Source organism: Taeniopygia guttata, chromosome 19, assembly GCF_048771995.1.
Source record: "Taeniopygia guttata chromosome 19, bTaeGut7.mat, whole genome shotgun sequence".
NCBI lineage: Eukaryota > Metazoa > Chordata > Aves > Passeriformes > Estrildidae > Taeniopygia > Taeniopygia guttata.
Window position 1 is genome coordinate 751,324 of NC_133044.1, and position 23,481 is coordinate 774,804.

Here is a 23,481-nt window from a genome sequence, read left to right on the forward strand (position 1 = left end):
AAAGTTTTACTTTGAATTCCTCTGTAAATAGTTTCCTTATGTCTCACACTGTGCAAACTGGCAAAAATTAGATTTTTATTTTGTGGGGAAATTAAACCATTTTTGACTCGTATAGAGCAATTCCCGGCAAGAGCGAGAGAGAAACACCTCTTTTTGGTTCATTTTAAATATAAAACACTCGCTGTCAAAATGTGGCCACCAAGCCCCTAAGCAAAGGGAAGCGAGGTGGGCTTTGCCCTCGAGCCCTCAGTGGAAGCCGAGGTAGGCAGTGCTGTGCTGCTCCCTGACGCAGCAGCAGGGCACACGTTCCTGGAGCAGAGCTGTGCTGCTCCAGGAGCTGCTGTGCTGTTTGGCCCGATGAGCTCCATCAGCCCGGTGTCCTCGGCTGGAGGCGCGGGCGGTTTGGCAGGTGGGGAGGTCGGACGGGTGCTGCGGGCGCTGCCGCCCGAGCAGAGCTCAGGGAACGTCTGTCTGCAGCAACCGAAGGACACCATGCGCCTGGACGAGACCATGCTGGTGAAGCAGCTGCTGCCCGAGATCTGCCACTTCATCCACACCTACCGCGAGGGCAACCAGCACGCGGCCGAGCTGCGCAGCTCCGCCTCAGGCGTGCTCTTCTCGCTCAGCTGCAACAACTTCAATGCCGTCTTCAGCCGCATCTCCACCAGGTACTGACTGCTGCTGCAGGCCTGGGGAGGGACAACATCTGCACTGCTGCAGGGCTGGGGAGGGGCAGAGTCTGCACTGCTGCCTGCAGGCCTGGGGAGGGGCAGAATCTGCACTGCTGCAGGCCTGGGGAGGGGCAGAATCTGCACTGCTGCAGGCCTGGGGAGGGACAGCATCTGCACTGCTGCAGGCCTGGGGAGGGGCAGAGTCTGCACTGCTGCCTGCAGGCCTGGGGAGGGGCAGAATCTGCACTGCTGCAGGCCTGGGGAGGGGCAGCATCTGCACTGCTGCCTGCAGGCTTAAGGAGGGACAGCATCTGCACTGCTGCCTGCAGCCTCTGTCTGCCACCAGCTGCAGGCTGTTCAGAGGAGCCAATGCTTTAAATGCTCTTTAATGAAGTAGTTCTCAAGTGGAGAACCTTTCAAGTTCTCAAGCTTTCACAGTGTTACTTGGGTTTCAGGTTATAAAATGAACCTGTTTCAACCCCATCCTGGGTTACTGCTGGCTTCATTTATTGCTTTTTTAATCTGCTTTCAAAAGTACCAGTGAAAATAGTGAATGAAGATAATGCAGAGGAAGAAGTTGAATAAGTTCTTGTGGGTGCAAGGTGTCTTGGAAAAAAGAATGCTGAAGCTAATTCTTGTATCCATTTTCTTACAAATTTAGAATGAAAGCTGGTGATTGTCCACAGCTCTGCTGGAGCCCCATGGTTGTTTTCCTGCTAGGAAGCTTTTATGTTAAATCTGTCTTATGCCTGACAAACAGCTGGGCTGTTTTTAAGTCATTGGAAAAGACCCGTTTTTCTTCTGACTGACTTGAGTTTCACAGCACATTTACTGTAAAAATAACTGGCTTTTCTAAGTAAGAAGGGAGACAGCCCCAAAATTTCCATCTATTTGCTCTTTTTGCTCTGTTCCAGATCCTGATGCTTCAGCATTTGTCAGTCCACTAGAGTGGTGTGCTAAGCTTTTTATTACTGAAATACTTTGATGATTTTTGAAAGGTGCTTGAAGTAGCCTAGCTTTTGTCATGCAGTGTTACAGTTGACATCATTCTTGATTTATTAGAAGTGGAGCTTGGGCAGCCTTACATGGTCACATAGCAATGAATGAGCCAATTTAATTGAAACAAAGATTTATATTTTCCTCATATATTTATATATTTCTTTGGAAAATGTTTATGTTTTAGAAATCAGTCTAAAATGATTGAGTAAATTGAAATTTAAAGTATTTTCAAAGTTGTTACAGAGTCTTTAATAACTTCTGTTTCAAGAACATAGACTTGGCAGCTAGCATGGGGGATGTGGTTTTACTCTATAGATTGATAGTGTTTTGTTGCTTATGGAAAGGGAAACAATTTCTTTTACTCCTTTTATTGGAAGCATTTTCCGGTTGAAATTTTTTGAGAATCTTTGAATCTAGTGGCTGGATCTGTGTGTATTTGTATGCCTGTAGCATGGCTTGCTCCCCTGCTCCAAAGCCCCCTCAGCATCCCTTTGAGCTGGAGCAGAGTGCTTTTCCCCTAACCTGTTTTCCCTTGCAGATGGCTTGTACAGCAACAGTTAAATGTTTGACCAGTTGTTGCTGGTCTCCACAGGGGTCAGCCTGCTGCCAGTCAGCACTGCTGATCCCTGACCTGGGTTTCCTGTTGAGGCATATTTCTGGGCCTTGCACAGCAGCTGGGGGATTTTTGGCATGAAAAGCATAGCAGTGGGGACCTTCCCATTCCCAGCGAGGGCTGTTAAGTTTCCCTGGCGCTGAAGACATGAAGAACTGCTTTTGTGTCCAGTACTAGAAATCACATTCCTTGTCTGAAACACATCTGTAGCCTTGGAAGGAGCCATGTCAGTCCCGAGTTTGTGGGAGCAGATGCTGCAGTGATCAGTGGCTTGGTGTCTGGGAGATGCTGAGTACATTCTCTCAGACAGCAGTGTGAAAAGATGCTGTTGTGATTAAACTTCATCCTGTGTGCTCAGGCCAGAGAAATGTGGAGTAAGAATGGTTGTAGCTCACTGCAGTGGTATCCAGTACCATCAGTCCCTGCTGTGCTCCGAGATCTTACCTGGGGCAGAGCCTGCTGTGAAGGAGCAGTGGCCTAAAGGTGTCAGGAGCCCATGACTTCAGTGTTTGGTTGAAAAGATGACAAGGTTACTGCCACAGGAGGGTGGATAACGGGAGGATTTAGGCAAGTCTTGGGCACAGTCAATCCAAAGAAGGTACTGACATCTTGTAAGACTCATCACGGGTTTCTAGCTCCATTTTCACTATAAGGATGGCACAAGAATGTAATATTAAGTCTTAATTGTGCAAGATCTTTTATTTCTAAATCTGGAAATGTTTATCTGAGATAATGGAACATTCCCCTGCTCTTGAAATGTATAATCTCACAGGTGTGTTCATACCTGTCTGACAGGATCTGATGGAAAAGTTTATTTACTTTGCGTATTTTTAGATTGCAGGAACTGACTGTTTGTTCAGAAGATAATGCTGATGTTCATGATATTGAACTTTTACAGTACATTAGTGTGGATTGTTCAAAACTCAAGCGACTCTTGCAAGGTATGATCGGAGCCTGTGTTTTGAAATATTTCTATTTTAATCTGGTTAGTCAGAGATGACACAGTGCAGTTGATACATCTGGGATTTATTGCTCTGTTTTACTCCAAGCAGTCATGTATTTACTGAAGTATTTAAAAGTAGTTAAGTACTAGTAAAACATTGATTTGAAAATTGATTTGCACTTCAAATATCTTGTATAACCTGTGTTGTTTTTAGAAGAATTTTTTGTTCTAAATGCAGATATGTTTTATATTTACAGAGACTGTATTCAAGTTTAAAGCTCTTAAGAAAGTAGCTCAGTTAGCTGTTATCAACAGTCTTGAGAAGGTAAGTGTTCAATACTTCCCTTTCATTGCTTATTCACAGACTTTCTTCTAGTTTAGGAATAGTTGCAGTTCAGTAATTTACTATAAAATAAAAATTGCTGCCTCCTTTTGATGCAGATATGTTTTGCAAGAAATTTTGAGTGATTAGAATTAAGAATATAATGCCTCTTTGTTTAAATGTGTAATTTAGTAAAACTGTTGAAGTTCTGGAATCTGAAGGTGTTTCCCATTATCTGCAGGCATTTTGGAACTGGGTGGAAAACTATCCTGATGAATTCACAAAGCTGTACCAAACTCCCCAGACTGACATGGCTGGTAAGGCATAACACGTGCAGTGTTCAAGGCTGGTTTCTCAGACATCCCCAATGCATTCACTTGCATTTTGTGCCCTCTTTGCTCCTCGTGCAGCCTGCAAATAAATAAATTTCTGTCAGCCTTTGTCAGGGCAGGCAAGAGTGTGTTCCTGTCTGTTTTCTTTCCTGACTTCCCTCTTAAAAGAGATTAACTTTGTGCTTCACAACACAAAGAAATAAACCCCAAAAGATGGAGACTCTTTAAATTTATATTTTTCATCTTGATACAGGGTAAAATCTTAGAGAACATCACCTTTACTTGTCTCTAGTGAAAAAGAGAGGAGAATTTATATTTTCAGGTAAACCATGTCTTTAACTGGGTTGAGACCATTTGATCCCCAGTAGCATGTCAGTAATGTGCAGACCAGAACTTTCCTTTTGTGTAGGTGGAACTATCCCTCTGTTCTTTTATACCTTTACCTGTTCTTTACCTCTTCATAGTTAAAAGTGGTGTTGGACTTGGGCTTATGTTTTATGCAGACTGTGCTGAGAAGTTGTTTGATTTAGTGGATGGCTTTGCTGAAAGCACGAAACGTAAAGCAGCAGTGTGGCCACTGCAGATCATCCTCCTGGTCCTGTGTCCAGAGATAATCCAAGATATAGCAAAGGATGTGGTAGAGGAGACTAAAATGAACAAGGTAAGAGAAACAGTGGAATTCTGGCTCTGTTTTCTAGAGTCTGCTTGGTTTTGCTGATTCTGTATTTCAGGGATGTTCAATTTTGTCTTTTCTCCTTCAAGAGCATGTTGCAATTCCATATGTAAATTTATGCACTTTTAAGTTCTCACCTTACATATGTTCTTTTACTGTCAGTAATTCATACAGATAGTATGTCCTAAACACTGTTATTTCAGAACTTTTCCATTTCCTTGGAGATTTGAATCTCTGTACTGTGATTTCCTCTGCCTCCACCCACAGCAAATGGCTGTGCTGAGGTTCTGGGTTCTGCAGGGGGCTGTGAGCCCCACAGCTACAGCACCTGCAGAACCTGCTTAGGGCTGAGAGTGAACCACCTCTTGTGCCATTCTGATTGCCTCACGTCTGTCAAAGGGAATGACTTTAATAATGACAAGATTTCTCCAGGGTGCTGCATCCAGTCTGGTTATAACTGTCCCTGGTTTGAATTCTGCAGAAGCTGTTCCTGGACAATCTCAGGAAGGCCCTGGCAGGACACAGTGGGAGTAGGCAGTTGACTGAAAGTGCTGCTATTGCTTGTGTTAAACTGTGCAAAGCATCTACATACATAAATTGGGAAGATAATTCTGTCATTTTCCTGCTAGTGCAGTCCATGGTAGTAGATCTTAAGGTAAGAATGTCTGTTTCCTAATTGCAGTGAAGAAATTTGAAATAATAAAGTTAACTTTGAATTTCTTAATTGAATAACAGTGGTTTTCAGTGGAAAATTTTGTATTAAAAGTAGCCAGGAATAATCACGGTATCTGATTTATATATTTATATTTTTCTGAATTATATAGAATTTGCTGTTTAACCCAAGCAAACCTTTTTCAAGAGGCAATCAGAATGCAGATGTAGACCTGATGATTGACTGCTTAGTTTCCTGCTTCCGCATAAATCCTCACAATAACCAACACTTCAAGGTAAGAGCACTGCTTATGGTAAGTCATTCTCTGCATACTATTGACGACCTGTCAGTTATAAAAGCTGTGCTAACAGCAGCTTGGAGCTCATAAATTTGTTCAACTGTATAAATATCCCTTAGTAATGAATCCCTGCATGTTTTGATAAATCTTTTCACAGCTGATTAGGCTTCTCTTGTTCAGATTTGACAGCTTTGTCAATTTAATAAAAAGGCTCCAGAATGTTTTTTAGGATGATAAGAAAGATGGCAAAGACAAAGATATTCCTAAGTGGCTTTTATGTATTTTATTGTAGATCTGCTTGGCACAGAATTCCCCATCAACATTTCATTATGTGCTGGTAAATTCACTCCACCGAATCATCACAAACGTAAGTTCTGGCAGTATTTCATCAGCTCGGTGTCTGGGGCTTCTGTTCAGATCAATATCTACTTAGTAAATACCATTTGGATAGCGAACCAAGTCTTGTGAGCACAGAACGTCTCGGGGTTGGTGCCTGTTCAGGAGGCAGAGTGATGTAGTGAGCAGCTAGGTTGGAATCGCTTCAGTTGCAGCCTGTTTAAAGGTTACTAGTTTGATTGTTACAATCGTTACAATCGTTGCTTCAGTTACAAGCCTATTGGAAGGTTACACACGGGATGATGATGGGCGTGCTGGTAACAGTGTGCAGAGCGCTGGGGTGAGGGCTGGTCACGCTCAGCCTCGGTGGCCCCGGAGCCCTGGCTCGGGGTCAGCGCTGCCCTTGCCTTGCAGTCGGCGCTGGACTGGTGGCCGCGGATCGACGCCGTGTACTGCCACGCCGTGGAGCTGCGCAGCATGTTCAGCGACACGCTGCACCGCGCCATGCAGGGCTGCGGGGCGCACGCCGCCATCCGCATGACCCCGGTAAGCCCCGGGCACCTCCCGCCGTCCCGTGCCCTGCCCTCCTCTTCATCACCTTTGCGCCCGACGCCAGAGGGGGGAAGAACGTGGTGATGCGCAGAGCAGCAGGGAGCCACACGTGCTCTGCAGCCCTGCAGTGCTGGGGGATTGGCTGTTCCTAGTTCAGTGTCTCTCAGTTTTCCTGCTGCTTTTTAAACTGGCCACGTACAAGTATTTGTCCTCTAACTGTCCTCTGTGGCTAACTGTCCATTTTAAGCTTTCTGGCTCTGTGAACAGCCAGCTAACATGTCCCTCCTTGCTTAATGTGAAAAACCAAAGCATTCTGTGTGTAAAGATAGTCACTGAAAACTGATACTTTTACCATGATTGGCATGTTCATTTGTCTTGCTTTATGTTGAGCAAGTTGACCGTTTGGTCTTGGTGACAGCAACAAAGTAAAAGATTTTTCAATCATTATGAAATAAAGTCAATATTCTTGGCTGTCTTAGAGAAAGTCTTGAGTAAATTCGAATTTGTAGTTCATCCAGATTCTTCCAGTAAGTCCACACACAGCTGTGTTGCTTCATTCTCCTCTGAAGATTCCTTGAGGACTTCTGCTGTGGCAAGTGGTCTTGGTAGGTTGGTTTAGAGAGCCTAAAATGAGACATAAAAGTATTCCTGTTGGGCTTCTCAAAGGAGAGCAAATGAGCACAATGCTTTTGGTTGAAAGCTACTCCATGTTTAACTTGCTTTTCACCTGTGTGTATTCATCTGTTGGAGAATAGTTGCCCTGACAATACCCCTGCTCTGACTGGTGGTGCTTTGTCTTCTGCTTCTAACTTTCCCTGTGCCTGGCTGCTGTTGCCCACGTGCTCAGACGCCCGCCAGCCCCTGCTTTGCATGGCCCTGGGCCTCTGCTGCTGTAAGTATGACCCGTAACTACCGCAGAAAAGCCCTTCCTTGCGCTGACTTTTCTGTGCATAGTTACCCGCAGAGCCCGCCAGCCCCCAGCAGCGCCAGTGGAGCCCCTTCCCCAGGAAGGCACTGCTGGTTCTGTGCCCTGCACGATGCTCTTCCCCCGTGCCCCTGCTCTGGTTTAGAACTAGTTCCTGATTTCCAGCGTGAGCTCACTGGTGCTGAACTCCCTCGTGTCTGTCCTCGTCTGGTGCTGTCTGTCAGTGTCCCTCCCTGTTGGTCCCTCGGTGCATTGCATGGAGCTTGGCCTGGCTTTCTCACTGACATTTTAGTTTGGATTGTGTGGAGGCAACAAATGACTTCACAGAAACACATCTCCTTTCCCCACGTGCCTCTCCTAGGAATCCCTGAGCTGTGGCAAAGTAAGGCTCAGCACAGACTTAGCTGCCTCTACCACTGTGCTATCAATTTCTTGATCAGATGCTTTATGCAGTAGGTTTTATTCCATATATTTGCACAATAACTACTTATGAACTACTTATGAAGACCTAATTTCTTGTAGAATTTAATCATACAATTTCATAGCTCATCAGTCACCTTGAAGGTGATTTCAACCTAGACTTTTCTCCTTTTATTCAAAACTTACAAGTAGTTCACTGGTTTTTCAGCTGGAGGCAGATTATTTTTATATTTAAGCAATGCCCTGTGTGCCTTGCCGAACTGAAAGGTTCATTTTCCAGAGGGTGTTGAGGTGAACATGCAAACATCTGGCCTGGGGCTGTAGCAGAAAAAAAAGACATTACTTTGCCTTTGGAAAAAATTCTCTCTCATGTACTCAGAACAAGTTGGAAACATTTATTTTTATTTCTGTCTCAGACCAGAGAAATAACCAGTAATTCTTTTTGGTCCTTCTTCCACTTGCTTTTGCCACAGTTTGTATCTTCTGCAAAAAATTTTCTTATGTCCATATGCAGCTTATTGAAACAATTGTTAAGGGAACTTTAAAGATATAATAGTGATTGCCTGTGAGGGAGGGGTTTTGAACTAGAAGGCTGTGACTATACTTGAGTTTTGTATACTCTTAAACTTTCTCTTGAATATAGATGATAAAAACAATACATTTCATAGCATGTTTAATTATAACAGTTATGTTTGACTACCTTCCTGACAAAGACTGGGATTTTTTTCCTTCTATCAGAGCCTTACATTTAAGGAGAAAATGACAAGCCTTAAATTTAAAGAAAAACCTACTGATTTGGAAACCAGAAGCTACAAGTTCTTGCTGTTGTCCTTGGTGAAACTGATCCATGCAGATCCAAAGCTTTTGCTGTGTGTAAGTAAATCCTACTGTCATACCGTTCAGTCATAGTGGAATTTACTTTTGAAGCTACTAAATGAATAAAAATTAATGGTCACCTGGTCATCTAGGACACTTCCTACTCATCTTTTTCTCTGGCTGTTGTGCTCCTGTGGTTTTAAAGGAAAAAGAAACTGTAAGAGACTTTATAGAATCAGCAACACAATGAGAGGGAGTATGAAGTTCTGTGACTCTGAAGGGGAAGGTGGGGGAAGGAGAGGGGAATAGAAGAAAATTAAAACAAGGGGGGTTGGAAATTAGTCATCATTTCAATGAGTACTGTCTTAGATCTTCCATTTTCTCAGGCCTGTGATGGTTTAATATAAAAATACTCCAGTTCTGTCAGAGACATGATATGCAAGGCGTGTTATGGATTAAAAATAAAATAACAGATTCTCTGAAAGATCCCAAAATCCCCCTAGTTCAGCAGCAGGAGTTCTGCAGGAGCTGTCGGTGGTGTGGTCAAGCAGGGGAAGGTTTTGCAGCTGAGCCTGTGCTGTGTGTTTCCTGCAGAACCCCAGGAAGCAGGGCCCCGACTCGCAGGGCAGCACGGCCGAGCTGATCACGGGGCTGGTGCAGCTGGTGCCGCAGTCCAGCATGCCCGACATCGCCCAGGAGGCCATGGAGGTGAGGGGCACCCGGGGCTGCTGCCACAGCCTCCTTCAGCAGTCTGTGTGTGTGTGTGTGTGTGTGTGCAGCATGGCTTTGGACAGAAATACCAGGGAAAGCCTCTGGGGCTGCAGTATGAGCATGAAGGAAAGACTAAAAACAAATGCTGTTGACACTGACTAGCAATGAACTCTTACTCTTCTATGGAAAATGCTTTTTATATCTTTTGCTGTTCTTAAAGCAGTTAATGAATATGTGACTGCACCTGTTTCTCTGCCTATGCTCAGGTACTCTGTAAAGTTCTGTCTTTAAGTGAAACTCTCTTTGGCTTTAGGCCTTGCTGGTTCTGCACCAGTTGGACAGCATTGACTTGTGGAATCCTGATGCTCCTATAGAAACATTCTGGGAGATCAGGTATGTAAATTAACTTATATAAATGAGAGAAATAGCTGTTTTGGTTTGTCTTCTCTTTTGAAATAGCTGTGAGTATTTTGGGAAAGCTTTGCAACAACAGGGAGTTCATGGTCTCTTTGGGCGGGGGGAAAACCCGTCACCCTTGACACTAATTTGGACCCTTTGGCAGTTTTAACAGAGAGTGTGAGGCCTGACGGGATATGAAGAAGGAACATCCCTAGATGTGTTCCTTCCAGAGCAGAGTTGACACGTTGTCAGAGCAGTGTAGGTAACTCGTGCTGCCCTGTCTGTGCTGTCTCTGTCTCGGGCAGAGCTGGAGCTCCAGGACGGACTGCCCGCGGGGCTTCAGCTGCTCCAGGCTGCGGGCGCTGGGAAGGGTCCCAGGGGAGCTTGGCCTGTCCATGCACACTCTCACCTCTCTGTTGTACTGCTGGAAGCCCAGGGTAGTGTTTGCACAGGGTGTTCATGCTGAGTGCCTATTTCTATGTGAAATGTAGTGTAATACCTTCAGAAGTGTTGGTGTTCCGTCAGAAGGCTGATGCTGAATTTCATTTTGCTGCAGTTCACAAATGCTTTTTTATATCTGCAAGAAGCTTACAAGTCATCAGATGCTCAGCAGTACAGAAATCCTCAAGTGGCTGCGAGAGATTCTCATCTGTAGGAATAAATTTCTGCTAAAAAACAAAGTAAGTGAACATTGCCATCTCCCTGTTAGGATCATTAACATGAATTGTTCTCTATTGTGTCACTTCCTTCATTTACCAGGTTATTTTTGATTGGAAGAGATTTAATAGCTACTCCTACACGTTCTGTTCTCTGATTTCATCTCTACTTTGTGAGGCACCTTGGTTAGAATTGATAACCAAAGTTAGGTTTGGGATTTTTTTTTTCCCTTTAGCTGCACAGGTTGCTGTACTTTCCTGGAAAAGGAATGTTTCACAGAAACATGTGCCTTGTGCCTCTTTGCCTAATACAGGGAAATAGTCCCCAAGATGAGAGAAAGAGAAGGTGGTTAATGGTAAAATACACATTTTGGATCTCAGGTTCTTCTAAGTCACAGAATTCTGACTTGCTTCTTTCTGATATCCTTAAAGTATCAAATGGTGTATTTCTTAGGGGGAAATATCAGTCTAGGATACCATTAGCACGAGGAAATTGAGAGCAGCAGTGGAAAAAGTACTGTGTGAATGTCCAAGAGCTTTTTACCTTCCTCAGATCTATGCCTTTAACGCTTTTAAAGTATCAGTTGCTATATTCTTTTCCTCCCCTCTGTAGCAATCAGATAGGAGTTCCTGCCACTTCCTTTTCCTTTATGATGTCTCTGGAAGTGGAACTAGTCAAATTTCTCTTGACCATGAGGATATGATGCGATGTGCACCAGGGGCTACCCTGAGGAAAGCGAAAGGGAATTCTTCCATAGTAAGTAATACATGTTGATAGTTAATTTTAACACTTGATAAAAACCCTGTGGGCAAGTAGAAATTAAATTACTTTTAGAGTAATTTTTGAAAACAAAATAAATTCTTTCTGAGGAGGAAAAGACATATGTATTCTAAATAATGTATGTATCTAATGTGCTGGTTAACAATGATGCTTCAGACTTTACAAAGTTAAATTTTTTCAGTTAAAATGTTGGCGATTTTTTGATTAGGATTGCAAACAGCATCATGACAGCATATATGAGCTCTGATCCTTTTTAGGATGGCTTATTCCTACTAGAACAAACGAAGTTTCAAGCACAGTTTGGCCAGGGCTGAATTTTCACAGCAATGTTGCCCAACTGGGAATTGTATGTTTCCCAGGAAAGCACTGCAGGGTGCAGTGGGACCCCGATCTGCCGCCAAGCCCAGACCAAGCTGGAAGTGGCCTTATATATGTTCCTGTGGAGCCCAGATATCGAGGCAGTCCTGGTGGCCATGTCCTGCTTCCGTCACCTCTGTGAGGAGGCCGAAATCAGATGTGGAGTAGATGAGGTCTCTGTGCATAATTTTTTACCAAACTACAACACTTTCATGGAGTTTGCATCTGTGAGCAACATGATGTCAACAGGTAAGAGTCAGGAGTCAAAGTAACTTTGTACCTGGACAAAAGACTGTTACTTCTGTTTGAGTTCTTTAAATGGGCTGAGGTTCTTGATTTCATGCTGCTCTGGCTTTGTTTGGAATGTCTTAGTTATTAGAATTGCTAGAAATTGTAAGGAATTTGGGTGACTGAGCTCAAGAGGATTTTACAATTGTGTAACAAGAAGCTACCTTTCTAAAGACTTGTTCTGTTAATTCAATAATTACTTTCAAAGAACAAAAGTTTTATGTAGGTGGATTTTCAAAACCTTGGCTAAATGTTCTGTGCCCTTTGCAGGGAGAGCAGCTCTTCAGAAGAGAGTGATGGCGTTATTGAGGCGCATTGAGCACCCCACTGCAGGCAACACAGAGGTGAGCTGACTTCTCACTTAATATGCTCTGTCTGCATATTAAAAAAAAAAAAAAATTGTTGCTACACATAGTTTTGAAGCTAAATCTTGATATATTTTATCTTCTTTCAGGCCTGGGAGGATACACATGCAAAATGGGAACAAGCTACAAAACTAATCCTTAACTATCCAAAGACCAAAATGGAAGATGGGCAGGTGACTATGAATTTTTCCATTGGTTCAACATTTAGAAATTCTAAACAAGCCTTTAAGCTTATTTATTTTAAGGTGTTTGAGTTTTCACATAGCAAAAGACCAGGTGTTGTCTCCCAGGTGACCGAGAGCCTGCACAAGACGATCGTGAAGCGGCGGATGTCGCACGTCAGCGGCGGCGGCTCCATCGACCTGTCGGACACGGAGTCGCTGCAGGAGTGGATCAACATGACGGGATTCCTGTGTGCCCTGGGCGGGGTGTGCCTGCAGCACCGCAGCAGCGCGGGGCTGGCCACCTACAGCCCGCCCATGGGCCCCCTCAACGAGCGCAAGGGCTCCATGATCTCCATGGTCTCCACTGAGGGCGGCGTGGAGACCCCGGTCAGCAAATTCATCGACCGCCTGCTCACCCTGATGGTCTGCAACCACGAGAAGGTGGGGCTGCAGATACGCACCAACATCAAAGACCTGGTGGGGCTGGAGCTCAGTCCAGCGCTTTATCCCATGCTCTTCAACAAACTGAAGAATACCATCAGCAAGTTCTTTGATTCTCAAGGACAGGTGAGTTACAGTTGTGTGATACTATTCACGTTTGTGTCAGTCCTGCTTTTCCCCTGGGTGGCTGAAATGGATCCCTGTTTGTGTTCTGTGCACACCCCCTGTGAGCAGAGTGATTGTCACAGCACATGTTAATGATTATTGTGGTTGTGATTCTGGGCTGTTATTTAACATTCTTGAGTAGTGAACTCTTGAGTGCAGAGTCTGAGATTGTTTGTGGAATCTTTAAGGCTGGCAGTGTTCACGTATCGTGACATGTATTGGAATTCTTGGTGGTATTGACTTGGTGGTAACTAGAACAATGCTTGTCCGTGAGATTTTTGAAATGTTGCCGTGTATTTGGCAAATACCCTTCTCTGGTTTTACATGTAAAAAATTAACCAGAAATTTTCATCCTGTAGGTCTTGTTAACTGACACCAACACACAATTTGTAGAGCAAACCATTGCTATAATGAAGAATTTGCTTGACAATCACACAGAAGGGAGCTCAGAACACCTCGGACAAGCGAGCATTGAGACAATGATGCTGAATCTGGTTAGGTAAGGAGCATTCTTGACCTTCCTATACACAGGCATTATGTTTAAGAAGTGACTTGGAGTCTTCTAGTTTATATCTTCTCTGCTTGTGTCCGTGGAGAAGCAGCAGCTGATTTTCTGATCCTCCTTATGGTTCTGACAACTTCAGTAATTGTGGAAGTTGTGTAGCATAAAGTGCATTGCTGAATAGTGACTATTGTTTTTTAAAGAGCTGACCATTCCATAGCTTTGCCCTGTTCCCATAGGTGATCCTGGTTATTTTTCTGTACATTGATGTTAGTGGTTAAAAACCAGCTGAAGGGGAGATTTCTGTTCACTATTACACTGATAGAAAATTTTGGCCAGAAGAAATTTGCTTCTGATGCAGGGGCTTTCTTGGGGCAGAGGAAGTGAAGTAGCATGAAGTATTTAATTAATCTTTTTGCTTTTTATTTCAGGTATGTGCGTGTGCTCGGAAATCTGGTACATGCCATTCAAATAAAAACAAAGCTCTGTCAGTTAGTAGAAGTAATGATGGAAAGGAGAGATGACCTTTCATTTTGTCAAGAAATGAAATTTAGGTAAGAATGGCATTACCTAACTTACAGGGTAGAGTACTGTGGGCATGTGTGGTTTTCTTTGGTAAGGTGGTTAAAAAAGAAACCAAAGCCCAGTCACACCAATATTCCTGGTACAGGGAGAGTTCCTTTGTCTTTCTTTTCAGAATAATTATGAGCCTGGTGCTTCATTTAAGTATTATTTAGTTTGTGGTGATACTGGACACTTGTAACAATTTAATGTGTGATACACACCGGTGGAAAAAAACCAACAAAGCTAAAACAATCTATTTATGTGTAACAGGAACAAAATGGTGGAATATTTGACAGACTGGGTAATGGGAACTTCTAATCAAGCAACAGATGAGGATGTGAAATGCTTGACAAGGTAAGAGGCACTCTTCACCTGTAACAGCATTCCCGGTGGCATTTGATACCCATGGATGAACTGGCATGTTGGGCTTGCTATAACAATAATAATGTTAAGGAAAAGAGAAAAATTGAAATAGAAGCTTTGGTGAGCAACAGGAGAATTATATTTAATGTTTAGTCTTAAATTACTTGGCTCCTTTTAATACTTTATCTAATTTAGAACCTGTAACACAAAATATAAGAGCTGTTTTCATGATGGACAGAACCTTAGTAGAATACTTTTTGTTATTAAAAGTGTTATTTTTCATCTGCAGGTAGAACTATAAGCAAAAGTGACTTATACTTGTTAAACTTTATTTTTCAGAGATTTGGACCAGGCAAGTATGGAAGCAGTGGTCTCTCTTCTTGCTGGGCTTCCACTCCAGCCTGAAGAAGGAGATGGTGTTGAGTTGATGGAAGCAAAATCTCAGTTATTTCTCAAGTAAATAGTGACTTTTAACTGTTTCTCTATACGATCACTCTAAGTAGAAGCCCTATATGACCTTTATTACAAACTGTGCTTTTCTTCCAGCAGAAATGATTTTATTATCCCAACAAGAATTACCTCTTTTCTGGGCTATTTGAAAATCTCTGCTTTGTAGGTTTATGAAAACATTTCCATTTAAAAAATAATTAGAAAATTTGGCTTTTTTTTCTGCTTAATGCCGATGTGTTTTTCAGTCACGGCAGGAATTACCTCAATTTGATACTGTATTTTATTTATTTTTATCCATGAAACTTAAACGCTCTTTAAAGACATCCATTGGTTGAGGCACACCAGTGTTAGGGGGAATGGGCACACAGGTTTGGGACAAAGGGAGGTTGTTGGAGCACAGTTAAGGTTTGGGCTGTGCTGCAAGGAGGCTCCTTGGGGTGGGGGTGAGGTTTTGGGGAGGTTTGTTGTGTGATTGCTGCTGAGGGTGTGGTTTTGGGAGGTTTGTTGTGTGATTGCTGCTGGGGGTGAGGTTTCAGGAGGTTTGTTGTGTGTTGGCTCCCATGGGTGAGGATTTGGGAGGTTTGTTGTGTGTTGGCTCCCAAGGGTGAGGATTTGGGAGGTTTGTTGTGTGTTGGCCCCCATGGGTGAGGTTTTGGGAGGTTTGTTGTGTGTTGGCTCCCATGGGTGAGGTTTTGGGGAGGTTTATTTTGTGATTGCTCCCCTGGGTGAGGTTTCAGGAGGTTTGTTGTGCGTTGGCTCCCATGGGTGAGGATTTGGGAGGTTTGTTGTGTGTTGGCCCCCATGGGTGAGGTTTTGGAGAGGTTTATTGTGTGGTTGCTCCCCTGGGTGAGGTGTCAGGAGGTTTGTTGAGCTTGGCTGCCTGGCAGGGCGCGTGTGACCGTGAGGGCCTGTCCCCAGGTACTTCACGCTGTTCATGAACCTGCTGAACGACTGCAGCGAGGCGGAGGAGGACGGCGCGGCGGCGGGCGGGCGCAAGCGCGGCATGTCGCGCAGGCTGGCGTCGCTGCGGCACTGCACCGTGCTGGCCATGTCCAACCTGCTCAACGCCAACGTGGACAGCGGCCTCATGCACTCCATAGGTAACGCCCTGCCTGCCTGGCGCAGCGCCTGCCCTGCTTTTACATCCTCCTTATGCTGCTGCCTTCCCTCCTTCAGGCTTGGGCTATCATAAAGACCTCCAGACCAGAGCCACCTTTATGGAAGTCCTCACCAAAATCTTGCAGCAGGGGACAGAATTTGATACCTTGGCAGAAACGGTGCTGGCAGATCGGTTTGAGAGATTGGTGGAGTTGGTTACAATGATGGGTGATCAGGGAGAGCTTCCTATTGCTATGGCTTTAGCCAATGTGGTGCCTTGTTCTCAGTGGGTAAGTTGATTTTATTTCCTACGTTTTGTTAAGATAATAAGACTTGAAATAAAAAGTGCAACAGCAGTCTGGTACAGAGAGAATAGAACTGCCCCTGAGCTAGACTTTCTTTGTATGTTCATAAAAATGTACTGAATCTAAGTTCAGATCTTGGTGATAAACTACATTTTAGTTAATATCTAAGAACGATTTTATATGCAGTTATTATAATAAATGCATCTGGGCTGGTTATTTATTACAGGTGGTGTGTGCTGTGTTGCACACACACACAGAATTGTGTTTGCTCTTCTAAGTTTTAGCAAGATAAGTTGGGCTTTGTTATACAGCGGAGTAGCTGCTTGTCTGTCTGGATAACCATTATGAACTTGTAAGACTGGATAGCCTGAGGCAGATTTTTAGACAAGCAGTAGCATAGGAAGCGTTTGCAGAGAGATTGTTTTTGTGTAATTTGGTATTTACCTGTCAGAGCCCATAGCAGACACAAAACTTTATTGCAAACTGCTTGGTGATTTTGTCATAGTACTGGATTTCATACTTGCCTTGGCTCCCTGCGAGTCAGATTAACTCTTGTTCCTCCCTTTAAGGATGAGCTGGCTCGTGTCCTGGTCACACTCTTTGATTCCCGGCACCTGCTCTACCAGCTCCTCTGGAATATGTTCTCAAAGGAGGTCGAGTTGGCAGACTCCATGCAGACACTCTTCCGAGGAAACAGTTTAGCCAGTAAAATAATGACTTTCTGTTTTAAGGTACATCATCTCTTTTTTTTTCTCTGCTAAAGATCTCTTGAATAGCAGGAAAAGTTTAGTAATATGAAAATACAAAGCTGCCAGTCTGTGTCATTAAGCACTTGAGTAATGGGATTAGATAAAAGCCATACTGAGTTGCCTTTGGGTCTCAGTTTGAGTTAGTCTCAGCTCTCACATCTGTTAAATTTACAAAGGTTTCTTTTTGTGTTTTAACATTTCATGAAGTGAATCTTGTAGAATGCTTATGTTCAGGTCCTTAAAAAGTAGGTATGTCCCTGGCACTAAACTTTTGCCTTTCTGACTAGTTCAGTTATATGAATGATTCTGGGTCAGTGCCAGCTGGAGGACTGTTCCTGGTAAATTCTCAGGTCTTGTTTGTGCTCCCATTTCAGTTCAAAAAGTTGTGTACAAACAGAGGTGAAGTGTGGAATCAGTCCCCTAAGAAAGAATGTCTGCTGGTCAGCTGGGTTGTTATTTTTCTCTAATTGGGAATTAATTAAAATACTTGTAGAAATTGACCTTGGTTGTGTTCCAGAGGTGAGATTATAATATACAAACCCAAGTTTTACAGGAATTTGGCTTATGCCAAAACAGATCAAGTGTTTTCAGGCCATTGAAAGCTTCCAGAGCTTTGCAGCATTCCTGTGTCAATCTGTCCTTGTTTCCCCTGCACACAGGTCTATGGTGCTACATATTTGCAGAAGCTGTTGGAACCCTTGTTGCGGACTGTGATCACATCCCCTGAGTGGCAGCACGTCAGCTTTGAGGTGGATCCAACAAGGTTTGAGATTCAGGGCGAGCAGCAGATGTATTTATCTGTAAACATGATTCCCGCTCATTGTCTGTAATAGGATTCCTTTTTCCTTGTGGCAGATATTTTTCTCATGCTTTCATACTGTTGTACCTCTCACTTTTCCAGGCACATTAATTGTCTCTGCAGCCCTCTTGCTCTGTTGCTTTAAATTATTTCTGACTCTTAGAAAAATTAAAAGTATTCATCTCTTAAGTAGCTTATGCAAAGATAGACCTTCTAATTAATACTTTAACCATCAACTGTGTCTACCTCAAAATTCCTTGCAGATAAAAAATCCTGAACTGATAAAGCAGTTATCAGTAGGAATTGTTATGCATGTGTTAGTATGAAGTGGTCTGAGAGAATCCCACCTACAGCTGTCTGTCCATTACTGAATTTTACATGACCTTTTATTTGTATCTTACATAGTTTCCTTACGTAGTTTAAAACAGTGATGGAAACTTTTGTGTAAAAGATCACAAGTATTTCCATAAGAAAAAGGGGAAATGAGGTTCTTACCAAGGATGTAAGTGCAGTTTGTGTTATGTTTGATTGCTGGTCATACATGTGTGGGTCTGTTTCAGGCTGGAGCCCACAGAAAGCCTTGAAGAGAACCAGCGGAGTCTCTTGCAAATGACAGACAAGTTTTTTCAGGCAATCATTAATTCCTCCTCGGAGTTCCCACCCCAGCTGCGCAGTGTGTGCCATTGTTTATACCAGGTATGCCTGCAGTGGTTGCCTGCCCCTAAGCTTTGGGGTTGGTTTGTGCAATTCCAGCAGTTTGGAGTTTGGTGCTAGACACAGGGGGCATCTCTAAAGGCTTTTCTCAGGCATTTGATAAGTACTGCTGCTTTGATAAGTAACACCAGTCTGAACGCTGGGGCTAAGTGGTGTTTTAAGGGTTGTGTTGGCAATCACGAGGTGACTGAAGGTACTCGGGTTCCCTGACCTCCATCCTCAGCTCCTCTGCTCTGTCCCGTGGCTGCTGAGCCCAGTGTCCTGCTGGATCCCCGTGTATGTTTCTGATGGATTCAGCTGCTGCTAAAAATCTGAGTAGGAGTTCCCTCGGAGCTCACTGGGAGTGCAGTTTCCAGTCCAGTTGGAGGCTGTCACAGAAATGCTGTGCCTGGTGGAATATTGGAGCCGTGGTCTCAGTGAGGTGCTCTGGAAGAGCTACTCTGCCCTTTCAGCCATAGTCTGTATTCAGGTCTAAAGCAAAGCCAAGCAGATGGATTTTCTGACCTGTGTGAACTAGTGATGAGTAACAAAAATCCTGTCACATTTGCACAGGGGATGCTGGGGTCACCGGGGAAACTGCTGCAATGCCCAGAGCTGGGGAATGAGAACAGGGAATGTGTGTTGGCACTGTTGTGGTCTGGGGTTGTTCTGTGAGCCCTTGCATTGAAGCAGATACCAAGCCTTGTCCCTGCTGACAGCTCTGTAAAAGCCTCTGAAGGCTTTTGGTTTCTCTTGCTGACAGTGGCTGTGTTTGGGTTGGTGGCAGAGTGACTTTGGGGTTTTTTGATGTGTTTGGGTTTTGTAAGGAGGAAATGAAGTGAGCACATTGGTTTCCTTCATGGCCACAGTGTCACATACATCAACTAGAAGAATATTTGAGTGTTACTGAGAATATCACACACAGTCTTGGTTGTTCCTTCTGTTATTGGATGTTGCATTCTCCCACACCTCATCCCAGAACTGGGTTTATATGCTGTTTCCAGCATGTGCCAGATTATTGCCATTTCACTGGTCCATTGGTAGCAATTATTTATGTGCAAACCATTTGTAATTGCTTTGTGAAATGGAATTTTTAAAATATGCTCACCAGCAGGCATTCCCAGAGATTCTTCTATGGAAGCCTTTCCAAGTGTGTTTGCTTTATTCTTACCTTTACTGTGTGTGGTATTAAGGGTAATTTGTTCCTGGAAGAGATGATTTACTGGCAGATATACAAGTGGTATTAACTGATATTTAGCTTCAATATTTACTACTTTTACTGTTTCTAGTAACAACTAGATTTCTGTACAAGTATTTGACTAACAGTATTTGTGATAAACATTCTGTACTTAAGATTTCAGAGTTTTGAAGAGTCTGGCCGTTATCTGAAAGAAAGTAAAACTAAGATCCGATTTGGGGGCATTAATCCATTTTTATCGTAAGAACCAAATAGGTGATCTTTATAAGATAACTTCCCTTTTAAAAAGGTGAACGTGTTCTATCCCAAGCACTAATGAGAGTAAATTATACTGAATTTTGTGGTGGTTTTTTCATGCTTAGAGTTTTAAAATAGCTGTGTGCAAAGAATGCTCACCAGATGTGTTCTGTAAATGATTAGTAGCTAGTTTTAATCTCTGTAGCAACCTCACAGAAATGGTGTCTTTAGCTGGATATTGGCATCAGTGCTGGCTGGTGTTTCTGTTCGGGAACAGAGCCCAATGAGTGTTTTCCTTTGGAAACATCAATAACTGGCTACTGGGACAGATTCACCTGGCTCCTTACAGGTAATGTATGTTCAGGAGTGTGTTGTGAGAGCAAGCATGCTCACAGTAACTCTTACAGAGGATCTGTGCTGGCTCTTCCATAAAATCCCCATGAACATACGTGGCTTGCCTTGTGAAAGCAAGGTGGAAATTTTCCTCTAGCTGCAGTACCCCAGAGAGTAGAGTGTGTGTGCAAGTGCTTCAGGAGCCACTCCTGGAAGTACACAGGGCAAGTTGGCAGAGGTGCCACTGGTTAAATACTAATAGGTCCTGCTCAGGTTTCAGTTCAGCTTGCTTAGCAGAGGGCTTTACTGGCTGGTTTGGGTTGGGGTGGTTGCTGTTCGTGCTGTCCCATCCTGAACGTGTGGAAGGTCTGTGCCAGTGCCAGTGTCACCCTCTGGAGGGGGCTGAGTGCTGCAGCTGGCTGGGACCCAGCCCTGGTGCTGCTGGAGCTTCCCAGGAATGCCCAGCCCTGTCCCAGCTCCCGGGAGTGCTGCTGCACCTCTGCCTGGGGAGCAGGGCACGAGGGCCTGGGGCTTTGCTCAGATGCTGCTGGAAGTAGGGCAGAATTGGAGTCTTCTTGGTAGGTCCCTTTGCGTCTCAGTGAAATGCAGAAATAAGCACCATCAAGTCAGATCTCTTGACTTGGAAATCTCTAATAAATTAACAAAGACTGTAGCTTTTTTCTTCCTTTGTCCAGAGAGTGTTTTATGGCAGAGTTACCTCTCACAGTGGTAGTAACCCTGATGGTTCACAGGTCTAACCAAATTGAAGGACACACAGAGAAACATTGGAAGATTCAAAACTCTAAATTTAATTTAAAAAGCAATATGTATTTCAATGGTATAACACTACTATTTGTATTGTTAAAATTATTTGGGGATGGTAAAATACATTTGAAAGCTGAATACACGATTTAAGGCCCAAGATTGTGTATCATGAGCACATTGATGTGGTTTGACTTTTAATCTAGCCAGAAATAGTAGAAATGATTGAAATTCAACATTTGCTTGTTTTGTATTTAGTGCTTTGTAAACAAGATGTAATAAAACTGTGGAATAAAAACTCCGTCATCAGTCTTTAGTTTATATATTTCATTTTCTGTTGGTTATGTTTGTTACATTTTACTGTGTAATTTATGTACAAGTCAACATTGGTTTTTTGTTGCTGTATGTAGTTGGTGCTGTGACTTGTTTGTGCTCATCTCTGTTCTGTAGGCAACTTGCCACTCTCTACTGAATAAAGCTACCGTAAAAGAAAAAAAGGAAAACAAAAAATCAGTAAGTTTGGAGACCTTTTTATTAGCCATTTCTTTCAAAGCACAACAGAAGTCTTTTGCTGTTTGTTCAAAATATCTTCACTTCAGTCTATTTGACCTCACTGTAAAATCATTCTACTAATTCTGGCACAAAATAACTTTCATTTCAATTAACACTGGAATTAAGTGTAGATTTAAAATATTCTCTGTGTGCCTATTTGAGTAAATGAGACATTTTTAACATTACTGCTTAGTATTTAATATTCTGACTCTTCTAGCCTTGCCACCATCTTCAAAATAAAAAATTGTGGAAGAAAAATGTTTTCTTTGGTTTTGAGAAAAATCTGGGTCTGTTGAGCTGCTTTAACACTCTGGCAGATAACCTGAGCTTGCATCCTGGGCAAAGAACCATTAATATTTGTGGGGTACTGGAAAGAGGCTTGTGGGCCTTGTTTCTGACACATTTTCTTTTGTTTCCTTTGTGATTATGTGAGAAAACCCCAACTTTAGCACTTGTATTATTTCCTTGGAAAAGCAGGTTTTCCATTTTCAGTAACTTGCTGTGTTAGGGTTTAGATCTGTGGGTTGCTTTAGAGCATTGTCTTTAAAAGTTCAGACTTACTCTTTTCTTTGGCAGTGACCTCAGAGTACAAAGTATGAATCAACCAGAATGGAAATCTAGACTTTTATTAAATACTATCTTATTTTTGCTATAACTGAGCAGAATAGTAATCATGTTTAAAATGCAAAAGCTGAGGGCAAACCAGTATTTTACAAGAAAATGTCAGTAATTGCATCACAAGGTAACTGACTGGAGTTGCTACTGAACCAAAGTGATTCTTGGTGTGTTTTGTACTAATGGCTTTGTCTGGTTTAAGCAGCATGATTTGAGATTGCATTAGTTATGTTTTGAAGTATTTTATTAAACTGGGATTTGTTTGGAGGCATTTTTTTTTTAATCTTAAACTATACAGGATAATACAGATAATAGCAATTTTGTTCTGTGGAAAGGAACAATCTGATTCCTTTTGATTAACCATTGTTACTCATTACAATATGCACATATGGATACTGATGTTTTATATAACCACATGTTGAATATCTAAGAACTTTATTTTTGTCAGGAAGCTTTGTCTTTAACTTTTCAAAGTTAAATCAAAGACATCCAAAGAACAACTCTTCTCTTAGTAACTCATAGTTGATTTCCTAAAAGAGAGGAGATTTCTTCAGAGTTACTTTTTCCTGGATGGCAAAGGACAATATTTTAAATCTGCTCAGTGGTTTTATACAGCGTATGTGTAGGCAGAGGAGTGCACTGGCCACTCAGCTCTGGCTCCTTCTGTCCTGTTGTGGACAGGTGATGGTTTTGAAGGGTATTTCTGCAAAGAGCTCCTCCTCACAAATGGAAAATTACTCCTGAAGCTGTAGAGCAGTGTTATTGCTGGAGAGGCTTGTGGCTCAGTTGTGCAGTCACAAACACAGATCCGAGACCCAGTAGGTGGAAGGTGCTCCCTGTGCTGGGAGAGGGCAGTGCACACCTGAGTCTGGGGCTGTGGCACCTGCGTGGGGTCAGCTTTGAGACGTGGCCAGGAGCTCTGGGAGCCGTGTCCCTGCCAAGGGAGCTGGGCAGCAGCTGAGGAGAGCCAGCTGCTGTCCGAGAACCCCACTCCTTTCCTTCCTGTTCTGGTTCTCTGGGATGCAAGAGAGTCCCACTCCAGTGTGCTGAGCATGATCGGTGTGGAAAGAATGCTTTGGCTTGGCTTGCCGTGCAAGGCTTTGGGGAGCCCTTGCCCGTTGCTTAATGCAGGACTGTTGTGTGTAATTGTCCGTGCACAGGTGGTGAGCCAGCGCTTCCCCCAGAACAGCATCGGGGCCGTGGGCAGCGCCATGTTCCTGCGCTTCATCAACCCTGCCATCGTGTCCCCGTACGAGGCGGGCATCCTGGACAAGAAACCCCCGCCCCGCATCGAGCGTGGGCTCAAGCTCATGTCAAAGGTGAATCCAGACACGTCTGTGCGTGCCCCGGGTTTGTGTTCTGCCTGCTGCAGCACTGCTCCT

At 43.4% G+C, this 23,481-nt stretch overlaps 1 protein-coding gene across 10 annotated transcripts in view; it reads left to right on the forward strand.

The window, feature by feature from the left end:
• NF1 (neurofibromin 1) overlaps window positions 1-23,481 on the forward strand; it is a 73,191-nt gene that overhangs the window by 10,436 nt on the left and 39,274 nt on the right. For 5 of the 10 annotated variants that reach the window (XM_072916739.1, XM_072916741.1, XM_072916734.1 and 2 more), the window contains exons 4-33: window positions 478-668; window positions 3,118-3,224; window positions 3,484-3,551; window positions 3,790-3,865; window positions 4,384-4,541; window positions 5,035-5,208; window positions 5,378-5,500; window positions 5,796-5,870; window positions 6,254-6,385; window positions 7,239-7,283; window positions 8,475-8,609; window positions 9,147-9,260; window positions 9,577-9,656; window positions 10,219-10,342; window positions 10,932-11,075; window positions 11,459-11,705; window positions 12,015-12,088; window positions 12,199-12,282; window positions 12,400-12,840; window positions 13,239-13,378; window positions 13,813-13,935; window positions 14,216-14,299; window positions 14,648-14,764; window positions 15,677-15,858; window positions 15,935-16,146; window positions 16,731-16,892; window positions 17,570-17,673; window positions 18,270-18,405; window positions 21,383-21,445; window positions 23,260-23,418. In XM_072916739.1, the coding sequence (XP_072772840.1) occupies window positions 478-668; window positions 3,118-3,224; window positions 3,484-3,551; window positions 3,790-3,865; window positions 4,384-4,541; window positions 5,035-5,208; window positions 5,378-5,500; window positions 5,796-5,870; window positions 6,254-6,385; window positions 7,239-7,283; window positions 8,475-8,609; window positions 9,147-9,260; window positions 9,577-9,656; window positions 10,219-10,342; window positions 10,932-11,075; window positions 11,459-11,705; window positions 12,015-12,088; window positions 12,199-12,282; window positions 12,400-12,840; window positions 13,239-13,378; window positions 13,813-13,935; window positions 14,216-14,299; window positions 14,648-14,764; window positions 15,677-15,858; window positions 15,935-16,146; window positions 16,731-16,892; window positions 17,570-17,673; window positions 18,270-18,405; window positions 21,383-21,445; window positions 23,260-23,418 (4,074 nt within the window). The remainder of the gene's footprint in view (window positions 1-477; window positions 669-3,117; window positions 3,225-3,483; window positions 3,552-3,789; window positions 3,866-4,383; window positions 4,542-5,034; window positions 5,209-5,377; window positions 5,501-5,795; window positions 5,871-6,253; window positions 6,386-7,238; window positions 7,284-8,474; window positions 8,610-9,146; window positions 9,261-9,576; window positions 9,657-10,218; window positions 10,343-10,931; window positions 11,076-11,458; window positions 11,706-12,014; window positions 12,089-12,198; window positions 12,283-12,399; window positions 12,841-13,238; window positions 13,379-13,812; window positions 13,936-14,215; window positions 14,300-14,647; window positions 14,765-15,676; window positions 15,859-15,934; window positions 16,147-16,730; window positions 16,893-17,569; window positions 17,674-18,269; window positions 18,406-21,382; window positions 21,446-23,259; window positions 23,419-23,481) is intronic. The other 5 variants (XM_072916735.1, XM_041720057.2, XM_072916740.1 and 2 more) reach the window with 4 other exon arrangements.